Source organism: Nelumbo lutea, chromosome 6 (genome assembly GCF_056320005.1).
Source record: "Nelumbo lutea isolate HS-2025 chromosome 6, American lotus-T2T, whole genome shotgun sequence".
NCBI lineage: Eukaryota > Viridiplantae > Streptophyta > Magnoliopsida > Proteales > Nelumbonaceae > Nelumbo > Nelumbo lutea.
In genome coordinates this window covers 19,637,060-19,658,806 of record NC_142689.1, presented here as the reverse complement: position 1 = coordinate 19,658,806, position 21,747 = coordinate 19,637,060, and the positions used below count along the sequence as shown (strand labels likewise).

Here is a 21,747-nt window from a genome sequence, read left to right as displayed (position 1 = left end):
TTGGAGAAGTTTTCATTCAGTATCAATTAAAAGAACTTTCACCCTTATTCAAAAAATGATGGGATCAATTACATCTTCTGCAGAACTTTTAGAAAGAAAAGAAAGATAAGGAAAATGCTTAGCCGATACTATATCTGGTTAGAATTACAAGAAAAAAGAAAAACATTTAGGCAATAATATGGTTAAAATTGATGTTCCACAAACATCCATAAATGTCATGTAGATGGGTATATGCATGTTCATATTTCTCTTTACCAAGATTTTGGAATTTGTACTAACTCAAAATGAAGTTCAAGAAAAGAAAGTTTACTGCTTACCATAGGCTTCTTTCTTCATGTCGATTTCGATTTGAATTGGCAATGAAAAGAAGCAGAACAAATGTCAGATTTCGAAATAATAAAGCAAACCAAAAACAGGAAACAATAAAATAAAAAGTTGCAGTACTTTAAAATATCTTATTAGATAAACAGATAATTAAACCTAGAATCTTTAATTAGAAAAGTAGATTGAGAAATGGAAGCAAGATAAGGCATACCTGCAAAAGAATCTGTGTCATGCACCAGCGAAACCCAGACATAACATCAGCAAGCATAACAAAAATAAAACCCCAAAATTCAAATTCTGTCTCCTTTGCAACTGGGAAGAAGATTTGGATGGGTCATGCAACATCATACAAGAAAAGATAAAACCAGACATGACGAACTTGTAACAATGAGAAAAAAGCCATAACCAGTTAAAATAGCAAGCAAAGAAACAAATCTAACAGTACTTTTTCCATTAGTGAAAAAAAAAAAGAAAAGCCAAAAAAAGGGTCAATATCTGGTTAAATGTATCAAACAAACATCTAATAAATATAGATGTTTATCCCAAGCATAGCATTTTTGTCCATAGGAGGCGGAGAGGAGGGGACCTTAAAAGAAGGCAGTTTGAGAATGGAATTTTTTACCTCTCAGGAAATGGGGAGAGTTCATGAAGAAATCAATGCTCTCAATCTTGGAATTTTGAACCTGTCACCTATCAAGAAATGGGGAGAGCCCATGCTCATTGCAGTTATATTGAGCATTGGGAAGGAAGAACTCCAGGATATTTTTGGATAGATCAATTTCAGCAAGCATTTATAGATTTGATTACTGTCAGATCTGCTTATTGGATTGTAGTTTTCCACTCTAATGAAAGCAATTTTCAAATAGAATTAAGAGAATAATAATCACTCTCTATCTTGAGGCTGAGAGCTTCAATCTGGAAAAGGATCTCTCACTACAGGGTCCTCTGTCCCAGAGAGAAGAGTTCCTTATCCAGGATTCTTTACACCATTTCAAAACCAAGTATCATGTAGGATTTTTTTTTTTTTTAAGTAAAGATGAATACATGAGAAGGAAAAGAAGCTCTATGCCAAAATAATTTTGTAAGACAGGATGAGATGCATTGCAAAAGTAATTGGTGAGTAGAAAATGTTAAATGAGAATAAAAAGATAATCAAAATTCAGAAGTATTAATCTACTATATACATACATGAACTTCAAAAGGGAAAACACAAAATGAAAGCAGGCAAGAAAGAAATCCTGCAGATATATACATGCCACTAAGATCCAGAACAGCATGTGCGAACTTGCATAGCTTTAGCCCTTGCCAATAAGAAATTTGGAATGCAATTTCACGGAGTAAACAAACATGGAAGGGTCCATAATGGCTTGCTACCTTAAAAGAATAGAAAGTTCTTGGCATCCATCCAAGTTCATATCAGGTGGATCCAAAAAGAGTTGAGTTCCATAGCAAATGGACTTGCTAACATGGGTCTGGAAAGGGCTTTCATATATAGAAAAAGCTCCATGCTTAGCTTTCCCTTTATCTTGTTGTGCACTGGGACACATCCTTTCATGTATATATTTTCCTAAACTAAAAAAATCATATTTTGACCTAGGACTCTGGCACCTTGCAGGCACATAAAACATCAGAGACACTGGAGTTGTACCCAGAGGGGGGGGGGAGGATTCTCCGACACTCAAGTTAGAAAAGGAAGAGGAAGATGGGCCGAATGGCCCATAGGCTGTTTATCCTTTTTTATCTTTTATGTTCTTTGCTGTAATGGGCCTTAATATGGGCCTATTCTTTCTTATGTTATGTCTTTTTAATTTTCTTCCCAACTAAGGGCTTCTCTGTAAATTACCAAAGTTTAACTTAATAAAATAGAATTAAGGGGGTAAGAGAAGAGATTATGTTCGAAAATCTCTCTCTCTGAACCCAAGTTGCCGCCACCTTCTTCATCTTCTCCCCTCTTGAACTCTGATTTCTGCTTTACTTTCTTTTGATTTTTTGCATCTTTCTAAACAGTCCTTTCTTCTCAAAAGGCTGTTTTTCTTCTTGGTATCAGAGCAGGCTCATTTTTCCCCTTTTTTTCATTTTTTTCCCATACACAGTGTGTATGGAGAACTGAATCATATGAATAGTTGAAGACACCTTTTTCAGCCCAGTTGTTAGTGGCTTCTGGAGAGAAGAGGACTGAATTTGTTGCCCCCTTGACAGATTCAAATGTGTTGCCAAAAACCCTAATTTTCTGGAGAAATCTGATTGCGCACCCCACAGGGAGTTTGACCTGGGCGCTCAGTGACTGAAGGCTTTCTCATTCTTCTTCTTGAAGATCGAATCAAGTGAATTGGTGTTCTGTGAAGTCTACAAGGAGCGGCTGATTTTTCTCCGCTTCTCCCAGCTTCCGGGTGTGACACAGATTACTGGTACGGCTGCATAGAGGTTGGCTCACAACACAGTTTTGTTCTGTCTTCATTTGGTGTTTTTCGAAGTTGTTTGAAATCATTTTTGAGGTGTTTAAGAAGATGAACTCCTCATACATTAAAAACAAGCATGTTGCTGAATCCGGACAGGTTCCGGGAGCCTCTGTAGACTTTCTACTGGCTGTGACCACAGTCAAGTTGGGCATGATAGGCATATTCAACTCAACTTGAGGGGGAGTGTTGTTAGTGTTATTTTTTTATCTTTGCTGTTAGTGTGTTGTCAGCTTGTTCTTTCCTTCTTTTAATTAGTTTATTATTAGGGTGTGCTGCCAGGGTATAAATGTAATCTCCCATTTATTATTATGTTATATCATTATAAATAAGAAGTTGAGCGCTGCCAACAACACTTTTTTTACTCCCAAACTATTTTCCTTCTCTCCTCTTCTCTTATCCTCTCTCTTCTCTCCTCCTCTTATCCTCTCTCTTCTCTCCTCTCCTCTCTCTTTTCTCGCTTTTTTCTCTCTCCAAGAAAGAATATACACATAAAGAAATATCAAGATGGAATAGAAACCTCCAAAGCCAAGTAAACTGAAGCTGAAATCCAAGGAGGGCAGGTATAGGGGGTCTTTAGAAATCATCAAGGGGAAGTTGTGGCTTCGTTCTCAAGACCAATTTGTTACAGAGACCCAGTTCAAGCAGAAATTATGGCACATATACAAGGCTTGAAACTAGCAGTACAATTAGAAGTTAGAGAATTGGAAGTAGAAGGGGACTCACTCTTGGTCATCTCTTCGGCTAGGCAAATAAAACTTGGCACCCTGGAAAAATAGATTTGCATCCAGGGAGATTGATCTTATTGCAAGAAGTTTTAACTCTAAATTTGGCTGGGTAAAAAGGACAGCAAATGGATTAGAAGATATTCTAGCAAAACAGGGAGCTGATAGGTCTACTTTATTTTAGGCAAAGCTGTAGCCTATAGTAGCAAAACAGAAAGCTGATGATCCTTGTAATTTGGGGCAAATTTGTAATCTGATGTACTCTGGACTACAGAGTAGCTAAAACACTCGTAATCTGTTTTCAGTTTAATAAATTAAGTTATTTTACTGATAAAAAAAAAAGTGAGTAGGCCTGAGCTGTACATCATTTTTTTTTCTTCGTTTCTTACTGCCACTTAATGAGGGGAAGATTTTTCCTTTCCATTGTAATTGTACTTAAGATATAAATCTCAATAGTAGGGCTGGGAAGAATAGAACTACTGCTGCCCATTCTTCCATTCTTTTCTATCTTGTTCTATTTTTCCTGCTCCACAATCTTCCTGCAGGTCAGATTTGATTTCATAGACCAAGGGAGTCCCTCTTTGCCATATGATGGAGGACATGTTAGAGGTGATACCTGACCATGATATCACGTGAAGAAGGTTTCAGGTTAAACAATACATGAACCTCTTTGGTTGTACCAGCTCAGGAGACACAAAAGACCCACTTGTAACATGAAAATAAGCTTGTTTGGTCTAATCAGGTTAGTATGCCTCTAAATTCTATCAACAAATTCAGAGAGAGAGAGAGAGAGAGGTACCTGTTAGTAAAATTCCAATAGAGATGATTAGTATGATACCAAGAAGTTTAATGCTTGGAGTCTCCAACCTTCCAAATAAAATTGCAATGTTATAAAATATAAAGCACTCAGCTAAATAAAATTAAATAAAGATCTTAAGGATGATTATGATATTTATTAATATCTTCAATTGGTGGAGACAAAATCATTAGGTTGCATTTGGGAATGCTTTGGGATATGAAATCCTTTATGAAAAAGCACTTCATGGAAAGGCCCATTGAATGGAAAAGCTTAAAGATTTGATAGGTATGTTAGTCATTTAAATATTTCTTAAATGATTATGACAACATTTAGGTAAATATGAAGAATCTTAATGCATGTTTAATATTTTTGTTATCCAAAAAAACTGCTTCTACAGAAGCCAAAATCCAGAAGCACCGAATTTGTGGCTTCCACTTATGAAGAAAACAAAGCTTAATTATGCAGAAGCATTTCTGTAACTCAAATACCAAGCACCATTAAACACAAAGAGCCTCTCACTAGGAACTAGGAAGCCAGAAAAGTGCTTCCACAAAGCAATTCCAAACAAGGCTTTTGCAACTTTCAGACAATAAATTCCGCTAAAATGGCCCTTCCAATTAAACACAAGGAATAAACCTCTCACTGAGTACAAGAGTGGAAAGGGCTACTTTGTATAGCACAGCTTTATTTTCTTTTCATTTTTTTGATCAGTAATAATTAAAGGTTTTATATCTCTATATAAAGGAATTGTATACATCTACAATGTGCAAAGCACCCCATTTATATCTCTATAACTATATGGGTTTCAGGGAGGGGCCTATTTTTGTATTGTTTGTGTATAACTGTAAAGCCCTTTATGTAGACACCATTTTGTAATTATTAATATATTTCTGCTGCCTTTAAAAGAATATCACATATGTACATCTTATAACTGAGGCATCAAAATAAGAATTAAGATGAGTAAAGAATTCCAATCCTAATGAAGCCATTTGTACCATTACAATTTAAAAGATCCTTTAGGGGTTGTCGGTAACACTTAACTGGCCCTCTTAGTGCCGAGCAAGTTACTTTGGCTCAGCACTAAGAGCTTATGGTAAAACCTTTAGCTATCCTCTTTGTAGACTAAGAGGATTTTTTTTCTATAATTTTTCACCCCAGAAACAAATATGGAATTCCCCATGCCCCCATTTGGTTTTAATGTTCTTTCATGTATTATAATAAATGTTAAAAATACTAAATAAAATTATTTAACTAAAAATAATTATTAACTAAAATATTAAAAAATATATACACATAATAAATATATTATATAACATAGCATCTAACTTAAAATTTTAAATTAAATAATATAACTTATTAAATTTTGGAAGTATTTAATTTACTTAAGTATTTGATATAAACTTCTTAGATCTCTAAATTAGGCCATTACCCAATGTTGGTCCCAGCTATCTAGGGTCTCGGGAGGGATGGACTGGATATGGTCCTAACATTTGGCATTTTTCCACAAAAGTATTTAATCATTTTTAATTATTCAAACAAATTAATTATTTAAATTGGTTAATTATTCAAATGAGTTTAAATTATTTTACTGTTAAACTAAGCACATTATTTACTTAATTATTCAAATAAAGTAATATTTTAATCACTTTGTAATTATTAACCCTTTTATTAATTTTTAAATAATTTTATATAAAATATTTAACTTTTAGCAATTACTCATTTCATTAATTATTTAATCACTTTTAATAGTTTAATCAATTTTATTAATTGTTTAATCATTCTTATTCCATTTGTCCATTTATTAATTAGTCAGTAGTTTTATTATAGAAATATTATTTTTGATTATTTAAGCAATCTTAATTGTTTAATCACCATTTGACTATTAATTAATATAATAAAGATTACCAAAAATCCATCCTAAGGAATAAACCATCAAATATCAATTTCTATAACGCAGAATATGGGTCTCAACATAAATTCTCTACATTCAGGGCTCAGCAAAAGAACTATACTCAGAACTCAAAGCTCAATGTTACCAAGCAAGACCTTACTATAAATGGATTTCATCAAGAGTTCGGGTACAATTGTCTAGCTATGTTATTCTGCTCTACTTGAATAGAAGGAACATCTTCCAATACAAGGCACCCACAATTAAAAAAAATTATATAGAGTCCAACTATGGTGTATTTACGAATATTTGATGCATGTTAAATCAATATTTTTCAACCAGTCACGGTAAAGACGTCATGTAGTCTACTTATTTTTCATTCATTTACATTTCACAAGGTATACTTTCACGTTTCACAAGGTGTACTTACTATCAAGACTTTAATAATGTTTGTTTTTTGCTTCGTGGTACAGTTCATATAAAACAATGAAATACTTAAATAACTAAGAAAATATTAAAGTGCATTCTATAATAAATGAATAATTAAATATTTAATAAAATATGCTATATGGCAAAACGATAGGTGGCAAATATGATCCACGTGACATTTTGCCACACGGCAGATATGGAGATGCCATGTGGCACGTGTGCATTTGTATGGATGCAGAGGTTCATTGCCATGTCTGTGCCATGTCGAACATACAATATGATAGGTGGTGCATGTATAGTGCTATTGTTGCAAGAAATAAATGCTGACACATGAGCTATATGGTGTCACATGGGTATAACATATTGTCATATCTAAATGCCACATTATGCTTTTACATTTGAAGGCAAGTTTTGCCAAGGTTTTTCATATACAAGAACTTATTGAAGGAAACACAATAATACTGGTACATTGCATCAGTTTTTTTTTTCTTTTTATTTTTTCTATTGCAAGTTGAAGGGGCTAGAAGAGTTAGGGGAAAACCATATAGGACTTGGATGGAAGTAATAAGAAATGATTTAAGTGCTCATAATTTGACAATGGATATGGCACTGAACAGAAAAGAATGTCAAAACAGGACTCATGCAGCCAAACCCATATAGTTGGAAAAGGCTTAGACAATTTTTTTAGCAAAAGTAACTGAGAATTTATTCATAAGAGAGATCAGAGATGCATGAGAAGATGTACACCAAGAGCCAGAGAAGGCAGAGACAAAATTACACAGGCAAAGATCTATCATACCAGATTTAGCTCAGAATTTATTCAAAAGGCTTAGATGATGATAACGATTTTTTACTAGGTAGGATTCAATACCAGGTCTCCACTACAACCAGCAGTAAATGATTTTTTGCTCACTATATTAGTAATGATTTGGATATGTTTAACAAAAAGAGAAAAACTAACTATAAAGCCAGGAAATGTAAAGCAAGCTTAATGGACAAAAATGTAAACTAACAAGAAGCTTACCTGAATGCAAAAGCAAATAAAAGGAGAAATATTGGAGATGCAGATTTACACTGCAAAAGAGAACAGTAATGACAATTGGTAGCTTCTAAAGGATAATAACAACAATAAAATACTGAGCAAAATGGAGTCCCATTGGCATTTTGCATTAGTAATTGAATATGACAAACTGACAACAAATCATATCATAATATAGAGTGAGGAATAAAAAAACCAACCATAGTAGCAAATGTGACAGAGATGAAAACAAGGGAGACATTGCTGAGGTTTATATCCAATGCAGTTCCAAGGGCCGTTGGTACAACTGTGAAAGGCAAAGTCCATCTGTAGCATTAGTTGTTAGAGAAGTTAATAAAAGAAAAGGTAGTCAGATGTTTCCTGACCAAATGGTTAAAAATCATGGAAAACCAATGGTCAACACTGAACTTAAGGAGCATCAAAATTGAGATCAGAAAAGATGATACATAAAATAGATATAATAAAAAGAAACATTCTATTTCAAACATGGGAAACAACATATCATAGTGTTGACAGTTTGTTAATTTTGGATTTATTCATACCCTGTTTATACTCTTTTTGTTTTTGGAACTTGGCCCATATTGTTTTTATTTAGTTTTTAAAGTGGCTGCCCTATTGGGGGCATATTGGACATTGTACGACTCTTTTCCATTAGTATAAATAATAAGACAATGGGGCAGCTACGAACTTTCGGCTCCCCTTTCTTTCTCCATCATCTCTCTTCTTCTCTCTGCTGCTCTCCCCACTCTAGAACCCCTTTGTTAGAGTTAGCCGAATAAGGGTAGATTAGTCATCTCACCTTGGTTAAGTTATGAGCTTATGTGGCAGTCTTATTAGAGGTTCTCTGTCCCATACTTAAGTAGGGGCAGTTTAGTCCTTGTACATTTAATTAGAAGCCTAATCACTATTAAGAGATCGACTGATAGGGTTTGGCTATCAAGTTCGACAGTTCTTTCATCTTCTTCTTCTTCTCTTCTCTTTCTTCTTCTCCTTACTGGTTCGGACTACAGTAGCTACAGTGAAAACATGGTATCAGAGCGTGACAACTTCAGTTCATGACCTGTTTTAGTTCGTGACAACTTCAGTTCGTGCTTCAGTTCTCTCCTTTTCTTCTCTGGGCTGTCAATGGAGAAAAGTGATTCGTCCCAGGCCTGAAACATCACAGTTTTTTTCTGGTGCTCAGAACCTTCTTTCCTAAGAAAACAACTTCAGCAGTGAATGGTTGGCTGAAGCTCTCAAACAAAGGTTGGTTATCTCTCCTCTGTGTGCTGTTGGTATTTCTGGGTTGAAAATCTTCAAGAACTTGAGAGGACTGATTAGAACCTAGAAAACTAAGTTGGTTGTTGCCCTGGTTCTTGGAAAAAATTCCAAGAACAGGTTGTGTTTACAGTGACCAAATGGTGTAAGGGCTGTACTGTAGGTGGCCGAATGGTGCAAGGTGTAATGCAATGGTACCAGTTGAGTTTTTTTTTTTTTTTTTGTCTTGTGGTGCCCTCTTAAAAGCGTTAAAGCAGGTCTGTATTGTGTGTGACAGCTATGGCTGTGTGGTGGTGCTTGTAATGCACGAACTCTTGACAGCAGTAGTGGTGTGACAGCTAGTTGAGTTTTTGCTAAGTAGTTGTGGTGGTACTTGTAATGCACAAACTCTTGACAGCAGTAGTGGTGTGACAGCTAGTTGAGTTTTTGTTGAGTAGTTGTAAATGAGATTGCATGTGGTTAGTAAGTGCTGAGTTAATGTCGGTGTAGTCTGTGTTTTTTTTTTTTGTAAAATCAGTAGTGGTGTGGATAAGAACAAAGGCGTGTGTATCTATCATTGTGTTTAGGGACTGTTGTAGGTTCTGAAACATCAAACTCTTGACAGTAGCACTTAGTTGGTGATTGGGAATTCAGATTAGAGGCAGCATTGAAAGAGTATCATGGCAGCAATGGGAGATGGTTGTAGTGATCAGAAACCTAGTGTGGTGGTTTCCTCTGACTATCTAGGTGTACAGATGACCTCAATTAAACTGAATGGTGAGAACTATGTTCCATGGGCCAAGTCGGTGGAAGTTTTTCTCAAGGCAAAGAGAAAAGTGAAGCATGTGAAAGAAGAGAAACCACCGGCAGACTCTCCAGGGTTTGATGATTGGGAACAGGAGGATGCTCAAATCATGACATGGCTATGGAACAGTATGGAACCCAAAATAAGTGCCAACTTCATGTTCTTAGATACAGCTAAGGACATATGGGAACATGCCAACAAGCTGTATTCTGGGCAAAATAATATTACAAGGGTATATCAGCTCTATCAGGAGTACTTTGGTCTGCAACAAGGAAATAAAACCCTAGAAGAGTACTATGCCAGTATGAAGAACCTCAGAAATGAACTCAATGTCTATCATCCTCTCACTCCAGATGTTAAAGTTCAGCAACAACAGAGGGAACAACTAGATGTCACAAGGTTCTTAGTGGGGTTGAAATTAGAGTATGAACCAGTTAGAGCCCAAATATTGGGGGATTCTACCATTCCTACACTTGAGGAAGTGTTTGCTCGGCTCCGTAGGATTTCTTTGGGACAGATAGAGAATCCCACATAGTCTGATAGATCAGCTTTTGTAATAGCCAAAGGAGGTGGACGTGGTACGAAAGGGGGAGGACATGCCTCCCGAGGAGGTCGTGGTGGTGGTCGTGACTCAGGGGGAGGCCGTGGCAAAGAAAAAGGTAGCTCTACAAGGAAGTGTACCCACTGTGGCAGGGAAGGACATTCCGTAAATTTCTGTTATGATCTTCATGGCCGCCATCCCTCTAAATGGGCCAATCATGCTATTGCTGGTGGGGTTGATGTCAGTGATAATCAACAGGCAGACCTAACTCCTTCCACATCTACATCTGTTTCCGGAAGGGAGATGGTGAGTGTACCGCGTGATGAGTATGAGCGGTTCCTTCAGTCCACTTCACAACACACTACTGCTACTCTTGCCCACTCAGGTATAGCTTGCCTGTCATCTAAAACCTCTCCTTGGATTATTGACTCTGGAGCCTCTGATCACATGACCGGGACTCCAGGTGTGTTCTCTTCTCTCTCTGAAACTTCCACATCTCAAACTGTTACCCTTGCCAATGGTTCCTCCTCTCCCATCTGTGGTGTTGGCAATGTTGACATGGCTTCTCTTTCTTTATCATCTGTTCTATATGTTCCTTAGTTTCCATTCAATCTTATGTCTGTTAGTAAATTAACCAAGACTCTTAATTGCTCTGTTACTTTTTTCCCTTCCTCTTGTGTTTTTCAGGATCTCAGGACGGGGAAGAAGATTGGGGGGGGGGCATGAAGCGGGTGGATTGTATTACCTTGACGGTGGTGGATCGTCAGTTGCACTTTAGACTTCACTCACTCCTTCACAGTGGCATTGTCGACTGGGACATCCTTCTCTCAAGGCACTCAAGATATTAGTTCCGTCTTTGAGTCATTTGTCAGTGTTACAGTGTGAGTCGTGTCAATTTGGGAAACATTGTCGTGTTTCCTTCAGTCCTAGAGTTGAAAGTCGTATGTTGAGTCCTTTTGCTTTGGTTCATTCAGATGTTTGGGGCCCGAACAAAATAGAGTCTTATAATGGTTACAAGTATTTTGTCACTTTTATTGATGATTGTTCAAGAATGACATGGATTTATTTAATGAAAGAAATGAGTGAATTATTTTCCATTTTTCAAAAATTCCATGCTGAAATACGTACACAATTTGGTGTTCCAATCAAAGTTCTTCGTTCAGATAATGGTCGTGAATATTTTCTAACTTCCTTTCAACAGTATTTAGAACAGCATGGCATCATTCATCAAACTTCTTGTGCATCCACTCCTCAACAAAATGGGGTGGCTGAACGGAAGAACCGTCATCTCCTTGAAACAGCTCGGTCTATTCTTCATCATATGAGTGTTCCTAAACGGTTTTAGAGTGATGCTGTACTTACTGCGTGTTTCCTCATTAATCGGATGCCCTCCTTTATTCTTCATGGTCAGTCTCCCTTCTCTATCTTGTTTGCCACATTGTCTCCCTTTCCATTAACACCTCGTATCTTTGGTTGTGTGTGCTTTGTTCACAATCTGAGTCCTGGAATAGACAGATTGGATGCACGCTCCATTAAGTGTGTCTTTCTTGGCTACTCTCGGACTCAAAAAGGGTACAAGTGTTACAATCCCATTACTCGGAAGTGCTATGTTTGTCCTGATGTCACCTTTTTTGAGTCTGTTCCCTTCTTCTCAGGAACTGAAGCATCTTCGTCTCCACCTTTACTTCCTCTTCCTCTTCCGGTCAGTGATCCCATTCCGGGTGTTCCTGTTAGAGTTGACTCGTCATCTCATCCAGTACAGATCCCTACTGAACGACCACCAATTCGGCAAGTGTATACACGTCGAACGACACCGGCCCCTCCTCCAGCTTCTACCTTGTCCGTGGATCCTGTCGTTGCTCCTGTTGCTGAACCTTCAGGACTTGACCTACCCATTGCCTTACGGAAAGGTAAACGTAGTTCTACTCTCCATCCCATTTCCAATTTTGTTTCATTATCTCGCCTTTCCGCCTCACATCGCCAGTTTGTTTCACTATTGTCACCTATTTCCATACCTAACAATGTCTAAGAGGCTCTTAGTTCACCTGGGTGGAGGCAGGCAATGGAGGAGCAACTCTCTGCTCTTCAACATACTCACACGTGGGAGCTCACTACTCTTCCCCCTGGTAAGCATGTTGTGGGTTGTAAATGGGTGTATACTGTTAAATACTTGCCAGATGGTAGTGTGGAGCATCTGAAAGCCAGACTTGTTGCTAAAGGGTATTCACAGTTGTATGGAGTGGACTATATGGAGACCTTCTCTCCAGTGGCTAAGATTAGCTCTGTCCGTGTGTTAATTTCCCTGGCAGTTATGTATGATTGGCCCTTATTTCAACATGACATAAAAAATGCCTTCCTTCATGGTGACCTTATAGAGGAGGTATATATGGAGCAACCACCTGGGTTTGTTGCTCAGGGGGAGGCTGGTAAGGTGTGCAGATTGAAAAAGGCAATTTATGGGTTGAAACAATCGCCTCGTGCTTGGTTCGGGAAGTTTAGTGAAGTGGTGAAGAATTTTGGAATGAAACAATGCCAGGTTGATCACTCAGTGTTCAACTATGACTCAGAAGCTGGAAAGATTTTATTAGTGGTCTATGTGGATGATATTGTCATAACTGGCAGTGACAAATTGGGGATCGACAAACTCAAGGTCTTTCTGCAAAATCATTTTCAAACAAAAGACCTTGGGACATTGAAGTATTTCTTGGGTATAGAAGTTGCTAGATCAAGACAAGGTGTAAACCTGTGCCAAAGAAAATATGTTCTCGATCTATTGGACGAAACGGGACTGTTAGGTGCAAAACCGGCTGAGACTCCTATGGAACCAAATGTTAAGTTGAGCGGTGATATAGGGGAAATATTTGATGATCCTGGAAGGTATAGACGACTAGTGGGGAAGCTGAACTATTTGACTATCATGAGACCAGACATCTCCTTTGCAATCAGTGTGGTGAGCCAATTTATGCAGAACCCTCGTATATCTCACTGGGATGCAGTTCTTAGAATTGTAAGATATTTAAAGGGAGCTCCAGGTCGTGGGCTATTGTATAAACCAGGAGGAAAACTTGAAGTAGTTGGGTACACGGATGCAGATTGGGCGGGCTCTGTGTCTGATAGAAGATCTACTACAGGTTACTGCACATTTCTTGGAGGAAATCTTGTGACGTGGAAGAGTAAAAAGCAGACGGTTGTGGCTAGAAGCAGTGCTGAAGCCGAGTACAGAGCCATGGCACACACTACATGTGAATTAGTGTGGTTGAGGAATCTCCTACAAGAAATCGGGTTCCACATGGATAAACCTATGAAGTTGTACTGTGACAATCAAGCTGCGCTCCATATCTCATCCAACCCTGTTTTCCATGAGAGAACAAAGCACATAGAGATTGATTGCCACTTTGTGAGGGAGAAGGTTCTTACTAGAGAGATAAGCACAGAACATGTAAGCTCAGGTGATCAGTGGGCATATTTGTTTACAAAAGCCTTAAGCTCAGGGAGAGTGAACTATATATGTAACAAGCTGGGATTATATGATATATATTCTCCAGCTTGAGGGGGAGTGTTAGAGTTAGCCGAATAAGGGTAGATTAGTCATCTCACCTTGGTTAAGTTATGAGCTTATGTGGCAGTCTTATTAGAGGTTCTCTGTCCCATACTTAAGTAGGGGCAGTTTAGTCCTTGTACATTTAATTAGAAGCCTAATCACTATTAAGAGGTCGACCGATAGGGTTTAGCTATCAAGTTCGACAGTTCTTTCGTCTTCTTCTTCTTCTCTTCTCTTTCTTCTTCTCCTTACTGGTTCGGACTACTGTAGCTACAGTGAAAACACCCTTTTTATCCAGGTTTCTATTTTTTCTTCTTCCTTTTTTGTTGTTACAGTTTTCTACTTGGTATCAGAGCCAAGTTAAGGTTTCTTGAAGCAATCTCTATGCAGTCCTAAGATCATCCAACTGCATGGAGATTTGAAAGGGCTGATTGTTTTTGTCCCTTGAAGCCTAATCCTTGGAATTTTTGGTGTGCATTGCTGCCCAAGCAGATGTCAACCAGCAGGAAAGAGAATAAAGTAAATCAATAAGAAATAGGAAAAACACCAAAATTTAACGTGGTTCAGCTCGATAGCCTACATCTATAGGAAGAGAGGAAAAATATCCGCTATGAGAACAAGAGATACATGGCTGATCTCTTTACAGACTCACAACAAAATATCCACTCTCACTCAACCCTAATCCCACACAACCAATGCCTTCAATAAGCAAAATACCCAATTGTATCAAAATTTCACTTAGGCCCCTCTTCCTCTCATAAGTACATACAAGTCTCTAAAATTCATCAATATTACAAATATACCCTTGTAACCTCCAACACCCTCCCTGAAAGAAAACCTAAATACAACCAAATACAATATATTTCTCTATGCCCTCCCTCAAACTCAAGGTGGGGAAACCAGCTTGAGTTTGCAAGGATGTTGAAACAACCCCCTTGAAAATAAGTGTAGTGTTGAAGCAGCAACTATGAAACTTGAGATGTGGAAGAGGCCTCTTAGAAACCAAAGTTGGTTGTTAGAAAGCTGACTGAACTCATATCAGAAGGCCAAAGTAGAGACAAGTCATGATCTAGTAATCATTGAACTGAAGCTGGCCAATAGAAAGCCAACACATCATGCCAAAAAATTGAAATTAGCCATCAAAAGGCCAATCACAATCACCAAACTGAAGAACCAACAATGCCAAAGAAACTAGATAATTGGAAATGCCAATAGAATTACCAAAACAGAGTTGGCTAGTGGAAGACCAACAATTGTGAACTCCATAAACCAAAGCAAAGATTCAGAGTTGATCAATGGAAAGCCAACTATGAACTCCATAATCCAAATCGAGGGATCAGAGTTGGTCAATCGAAAAGCCCACTAGATAAGGTGAATCAAAATCCCATGTCGCTTAAGGAGATCAAAACTCCACGGATTTCTTCAGCAATAACTTAGACTGATGAGCATAATAAAGGATCATTGCTGAAACATTTTGTCAAACATCTTCCATGCAAAACAGTATGAGGTAAACAAACTAGATATTGACCGATGATAATATATCCATCATTCACCAAAATAGTCCAAATATAAAACAAAGCACATACAAGATCATATCAAAACCAATCATAATAGTGGAGAACCATTGTAGAAAATTTTCACCATCGAGACATTTTCTCGAACACCAAATAGTCACCTTGAGATCCTGATGTGGGCAGAAAAACAAATTACATGCAGCACTTCATGTGTACATCAATAAGCACAAGAAATACCAAGTTGAAAACAACAAAAATAGTTGGATTTTTAGGGATTTCAGACCTGAACCTGAAGTAAGACTCCTCCTCGAACTATATTCCACTACAGTAACAATGGCATCAAGGCCTCCTGTGCAGACACGTCCCGTTTGGACACCGTTCGAGCAGCCTTTACAGCCTTGCATTGGGAATATCTCCATACCTATGTACTTTATTTCATGGGGAGATATTCCCAATGCAAGGCCATAAAGGTTATTCAAACAAGCCTTGCACTGACTGAAGCCGAGTTCTACTTGAAAACCCTAGCTGGGCTGAGCTACAGCTCAAACAAGAGAGAAAACCAAAAACACCCCTACAGAAATAGCCCCCTTCTCTTTTATAAGACTCAATGGCTTGTTGGAGAAGCAAATTAAAATATTTACAAATGAGCCCCTAGAATGTTTTCCTTTCACAAACAACTCCTTAAGAACAAAGCTAACTCCAAACAAACCCCCAAAAGATAACTTTTGTTATAAAAAGACCCAAGAGACCAAAACCCAACAAATGTGCACCCAACTACCCTTGACCAGAATTTGAATTATAAAATGACGAAAATGGAATACACTTGGGATCATAGTACAAAAAAAATGCAAAATAGAATACACTCACATTTTTTTTTGCCTCGCTAGATCCAGAAAAGTTGCAAAGCTTCTATTACATTTCTTCGAAAAGTAAGAACTCCCAAAGAAAACACTAAACTTGGCTAAATGACCAACGGCCAACCTTTTAGACAATAAATCAAATAGTCTTTGTGCAATATAGAAACCAGTCTTTGTGCTTACAAAAGCAGAGTTCTCCCAGAAGGCATGAGTTGTTGCCTTACAAAATAAAATTACAATTGAGCCATTGATCAAAAAATACAAATAGAGCCAAGAATAAGTGATCCCTGTTCACCCCCTTGCTTAGCTAGAGCCCAGAACAAGGCAACAATCTATCCCTCTTCATTCCTGAATACACCTCCAATACCAAAAGGTCTAGGGTTGGCAAGGCTGCTGCTGTCAAAGTTGAGCTTTATAAAGCCTTCTTTTGGAGGTTTCCAATCTACTACAGGTTTGTCCTTAACTGAAGAAGAGTTTGCAACAGATTCCCAGTTTCTCCACATATCATCAAAGGAGAAAGTTGAGAATAAAATCGTAGATTTGGCCAGTTAATGGCCCTTATTAGGAGACATTCCTAAACAGTAGCTATATCCCTTTGTTTATCACTAAAAATCCTGTAATTTCTTTCCTCCCAAACTGTCCAAACTAAAGCAGCCCTAGCACATCTCCATAATGCTCTACCTCTTTTTTTAGACCACCTGAAAGTTGTAGGGTCGAAAATCCCCCTGATTTATATAGGCATTATCCACCTACACCCAAAAAGATCAAAATTTTTTTCTCAAAGGTTCACAACAAAAGGGTAAGATATTAGAAGATGGTAACAGCTCTCTCCATTTGCTTTACAAAGGATACACCAGCTTGGGGATATGCAAAGATTGGGCCTTTTATTTTGCAAGGTATCCAAAGTGTTTAATTTCCCAAGAGAGGCTTCCCAACAAGGGGCTCCAACCTTAGGAGGAATGGGCTTAGACCAGACTTCCTTCCAAAAGAAAGGCTGAGGGTTAGGGACTAAGCACAACTGAGAGAAAAAAGAGGCACAAGAAAAAAGGCCCAAAGAATTCAAAGTCCATACTCTAGCATCAGGTTTAGAAAAGTCCAAACAAACAGAGTCTAGGGTTTTGAGTAACAAGGAAACTTGATCAATTTCCAACTGAAGCCAGAGGATTGGGAGAAAGAAACAAAACTTTAAATGGCTTCACTTTTAAAAAGGGAAGTGGAATAAAAAGAAAGGTAAAGGTCCTTAAGGGTGGAATTACTGATCCAGGTGTCTTCCCAAAATAGGATCCTATCACCAGTACACACGTCATACCTGATAAGGCTAAGAAATTGAGGAAGAATACCATGAATAGCCTTCTACAGAGAGTTTAGAGTAGCCTGTCGAGACACTCCAGCATCCCAACCATTTCCTACAAAGCCAGGAATACTCCCCACAACCTTATGCTAAAGCCTCTCTCTCTCTCTCTCTAACGGCCATCTCCACATCCATTTACCCAGCAAAGCTTCATTCTTCTTCCCTATATTGCCTAACCCCAAACCCCCTTGCTCCTTACTCCTACCAACTAGATCCCATCTCGCTAGGTGATCTTTCATACCTTCACCAAGCTCCCACAAAAAATCCCTCATGATCTTCTCTAGTTTCAGTACCTCCCATTGTGGCATCTTGAAAACTGAGAGGAAGAAAAATGGAAGGTTTATAAGAGTAGACTTAATCAGAGTAATACAGCGCACTAGAGACACATAATTCCTTTTCCAAGCTGACAACTTCTTGGCACATCTTTCAAGAATTGGGCTCCAAAAGCTTCCTTCCTGTGGGTTGGCTCCTAAAGGCATACCTAGACATTTCAAAGGCCATCCCACTGTTGGATAACCTAAAGCTTCTGCAATCCCAGCCATCTCCTCCTCTCCCAAGTTCAATCACACTACACAACTCTTTTCAAAATTGATTTTTAACTTAGAGACAAATTCAAACAATTTGATCACCTACTTCAAATTGCTTGCCTTCTAAGGATCAACATTCTCACAAAAGATAATTGTATCATCAACAAACTGCAAATGCGTAACAACTATGCTCTCTCTCCCAATCCTCCAACCTTTAAAAAGTTCCAAATTATCAGCTCTTGTGATATGCTTATTGAACACTTCGGCCACCAAGGTAAATAAGAAAGGAGAAAGAGGAACCCCTTGCCTCAAACCTCTGGTTGTTGGGAAAAAGTATCTAACCACTCCATTGACATGTCTTCAGGTTGTTAGGACTAAGTAATGACATGTCTTCAGGCACCCTTTTATCCATCCACATCATCTCTCTCCAAACCCAAAAATTTATAGTGTCCAAGAGGAAGGACCAATCAACCATATCATAAGCTTTCTCCAAGGCCAATTTACACACAAAACCTTTTTTCCCCTTTTTTTTTTTAATCCTTCACACATTCATTGGCTATCAAAACTTGATCTATGATCTATCTACCGTTAATGAACACCCCTTGGGAGTGGCTTATCAAACCAAGAAGGACTTGCTTTAGTCTTAAAGACAGCACTTTTTCCAAGATAATATAAATGCTTGGTACCAGGCTTATTGGTCTAAAATCTTTTGGGAATAAAGTTGAATTTATTCCCAAGCTAATAAAGTGTTCACTAGAAAACTCCTCGAAGACGACCCAACGATCCGCTTTAATTATCTCCCAACAATCCTGATAAAAAGCCATAGTGGCAAAAGATTAAAAGACATTACAAAACAATTTCTGAAGCTAGATGTCAAGTGTATAACATCAAAAGACATTACAAAGCAAAAGATTAAAAGGAGAATATAAACCAAATTGGCAACCATAAGAACAGAATTGGATCCATTTTAGAACAATGTAGAGAAATTTCTCAAACAAGCTTCTCAAGTGTCATCATTATCCAAGCCTTATCCCAACTATATGGGGCCGACTACATAAATCCTATTTTTCAATTCCATTCCGTTTAATGCTACATCCATTGTTAAATTATTGGCACTTAGAACATTTTTACTACTTCTACCCATGTCTGTTTTGGTCTACTCCTAGCCCTTCTAGCCCCTTGAACTTGCAATAAACTACTTCTTCATATGGGTTCTGTTGATGGTCTTCTATGCACAACCAAACCATCTAAGTCTACTTTCTCACATTTTATCACCTATTGGAGGCTTGGAGTTACTCCTAGGTTCCTTTGAATGACTTCCTTTCTAATCCTATGCTTTCTAGCTTTTCCACTCATCCATCTTAGCATGTACATTTTTTCCACACTCACTTTTTCGAGCATATCATTTCTTGACTGCCCAACACTCTGCTCCATATAGTATAGTTGGCCTTACAACTATTTTATAGAATTTTCCTTTTGATCTAAGTGGTATTCGCCCACCACATAGAACTCCGGATGCGCTCTTCCATTTTACCCATCCTACTCTAATTTATGGAAAATCTCCTCAATCTCACCCTTGTTATGAACTATCAAACTAAGGTATTAGAAAAGGTCACATTAAGTTCTCTCTTGGTCTACAACCGATTTTCACTCCTGTTTTGAAAGATATGGGGCTTCTCACCCCTTTGTCACGTTAACAAAATTTCAACTTTTGTACCAAAAAAAATGAACATGAACAAAGTTAACAAAGGGAGGAGATAAAGATGATGTGACTACCTCTTATAAAGTAATCCCTCCATGGTATTTTTATACTAGGCTTAAACCTTTGAGCATAACAGCATGTAATGGCCTTTGATAAAACAGCTTGCATTGCAAAATGGACAGTGCTCATCAGCAAGGGTGCTGGAAACTTCCATAATTGATCTCCTAAGAGTATTTTGTTATACCTACTCAAGCAAAGAACAAAGAATCATTTACTAGAAAGGAAAGAAACATAATTGCACTAATAAAATAAATAGGAAACCAAGTATCCCATGAGTAGAGGTGAAAACTTACAGTGTCAAACATGTGCTGAAGGCATACCAAACAAATATGAAAAACAATGCTTTAAGCACAGTAGCCGCAGAAGTAGAGTTCTGAGTATTTGTTACTGTTTCATGTATTTCTTCTGAAGCAAACCTATCAACATTAATATCTGAAAGGTGTGAAAGGTTATTGGTCCTGTTCTCAATATCAAAAGGTATGTATTTCGTCTCATTTCCAACCTTAACATGAACGGGCACAGTACCCATAGCATTACCCTCATTCAGATGCATACTTCTCTGCCGAAACCTACTTTCTGTCTATCAACATCTAAAAATCCATTTTGAACCTCATCTCCTTGAAGCGAAGGCAATTCACAAGTAGATTCTTGTAAACTTGCATCAGCATTGCCTGAATGATGATCCAAAAGGAAAGGACAATCGCATAGGAGGTTCCCTTAAGAGAACCTGTCCATGGCTTCCACCTTGAATGCCATTAACCCCAGTGTATTCACTATTTTCTGTTCCTAAAGTTCTTTCTACGATCTGCTTCCCGACATCTAAGTTAGAGCCATCTTTACACAGCAGCCACAACAGTCCCTCTCAAATCATAGAGAAAGTTCTTAACCAATTCAATCGAATTAAAACCAAATGTCTGCCAAACTTTATTGTTTCGTTCACTTAATCAAATGTAAGAAATATTCGTGCTGCACCATAACCAAAATCTCAAAAAGACAGGATTTTGCAGCACAATTCAACAAATCAGAAACCAAAACAATTCAAACCTTCACAAATAAATCCAAGTTCATAGAAATAAGGAAAAGGAAAGAACTCCAAAACTCTCCAATTTCCAATCTTTTCTTTATCTCATCCAAATCGATCCTGAAGAAGAAAAAAAAAAATACTGGCATTAGCTTTTTATAATCAAAACATCCAAAAGAAGAAGCTAGAACTCTCCAATTGCAAGCTCCATTAAGATCAACGTCGTAATAACAGCAAATGATCCAAATGTAATGCGTCCAATGTCAGAGAACAGCTCAGAAATGCATTACGGAAATATCTAAAGAATTATCATTAGGAACGAAAAATGACAAGCAAATTCATGCACGGATGCTCTTCCTTAAGCTTCAAAGAACACGAAAGAATCTCGGACTGACCTGAAATCCGAGAGTATGTTGTGTAGAGATATCGTCCTTGAAGCTTGTGAGATCTTTTAAAGTATTGATTGACCTCGAAATTTGGACCGGGGCTAAGATGTAAGAAGATCTGATCTGGTTTTGTAGATTCCTCGGGGGAGAGGCTCGGGTGCTGGTTGTTGGTTTGTCGCAGTGATGGTCTGATATATTGGCCCGGGTTTTCTCGTTAACGATGTATGTATCCCCGTAACTTTCTAAAGAAGTAAAAGGACATTTGTTCTTTTTTTTTTTTTTTTTTACTTTGTTTAGCCAATGACATATTGACATAAACGCCCTTGTCCGATTCGTATTTTTTTATTCTGCCTTTTGTCTTCTTTTAGAAACCAGAGAGTTTTTTTTTTTTGAAACAAGAAGCACTTTGTTTAAGGAAAAAAAAAAGGCATAATTGTATGGTATTCATCTAACAGAAGGTTAACAATTTTTTACAGCTTAAAAGCCAATGCCTCGTTTTTTTTGGAAAACACTTATCTTCTTTTATTTCTCGTATAAATAAGATAA

The 21,747-nt window shown here is 37.8% G+C and overlaps 1 protein-coding gene across 2 annotated transcripts in view; it reads right to left on the bottom strand.

The window, feature by feature from the left end:
- Positions 1-21,461, bottom strand: part of LOC148847763 (Nucleotide/sugar transporter family protein) — a 62,490-nt gene extending 41,029 nt beyond the window's left edge. For both annotated transcript variants that reach the window (XM_088948315.1, XM_088948316.1), the window contains exons 1-8: positions 21,211-21,461; positions 20,088-20,935; positions 19,809-19,978; positions 7,861-7,946; positions 7,646-7,695; positions 4,305-4,372; positions 536-636; positions 318-330 (exon numbers count right to left, since the gene is read on the bottom strand). In XM_088948315.1, coding sequence (XP_088804441.1) covers positions 318-330; positions 536-636; positions 4,305-4,372; positions 7,646-7,695; positions 7,861-7,946; positions 19,809-19,978; positions 20,088-20,347 — 748 coding nt within the window. In that variant the 5' untranslated portion in view covers positions 20,348-20,935; positions 21,211-21,461. The remainder of the gene's footprint in view (positions 1-317; positions 331-535; positions 637-4,304; positions 4,373-7,645; positions 7,696-7,860; positions 7,947-19,808; positions 19,979-20,087; positions 20,936-21,210) is intronic.
- Positions 21,462-21,747: the final 286 nt, after the last annotated feature.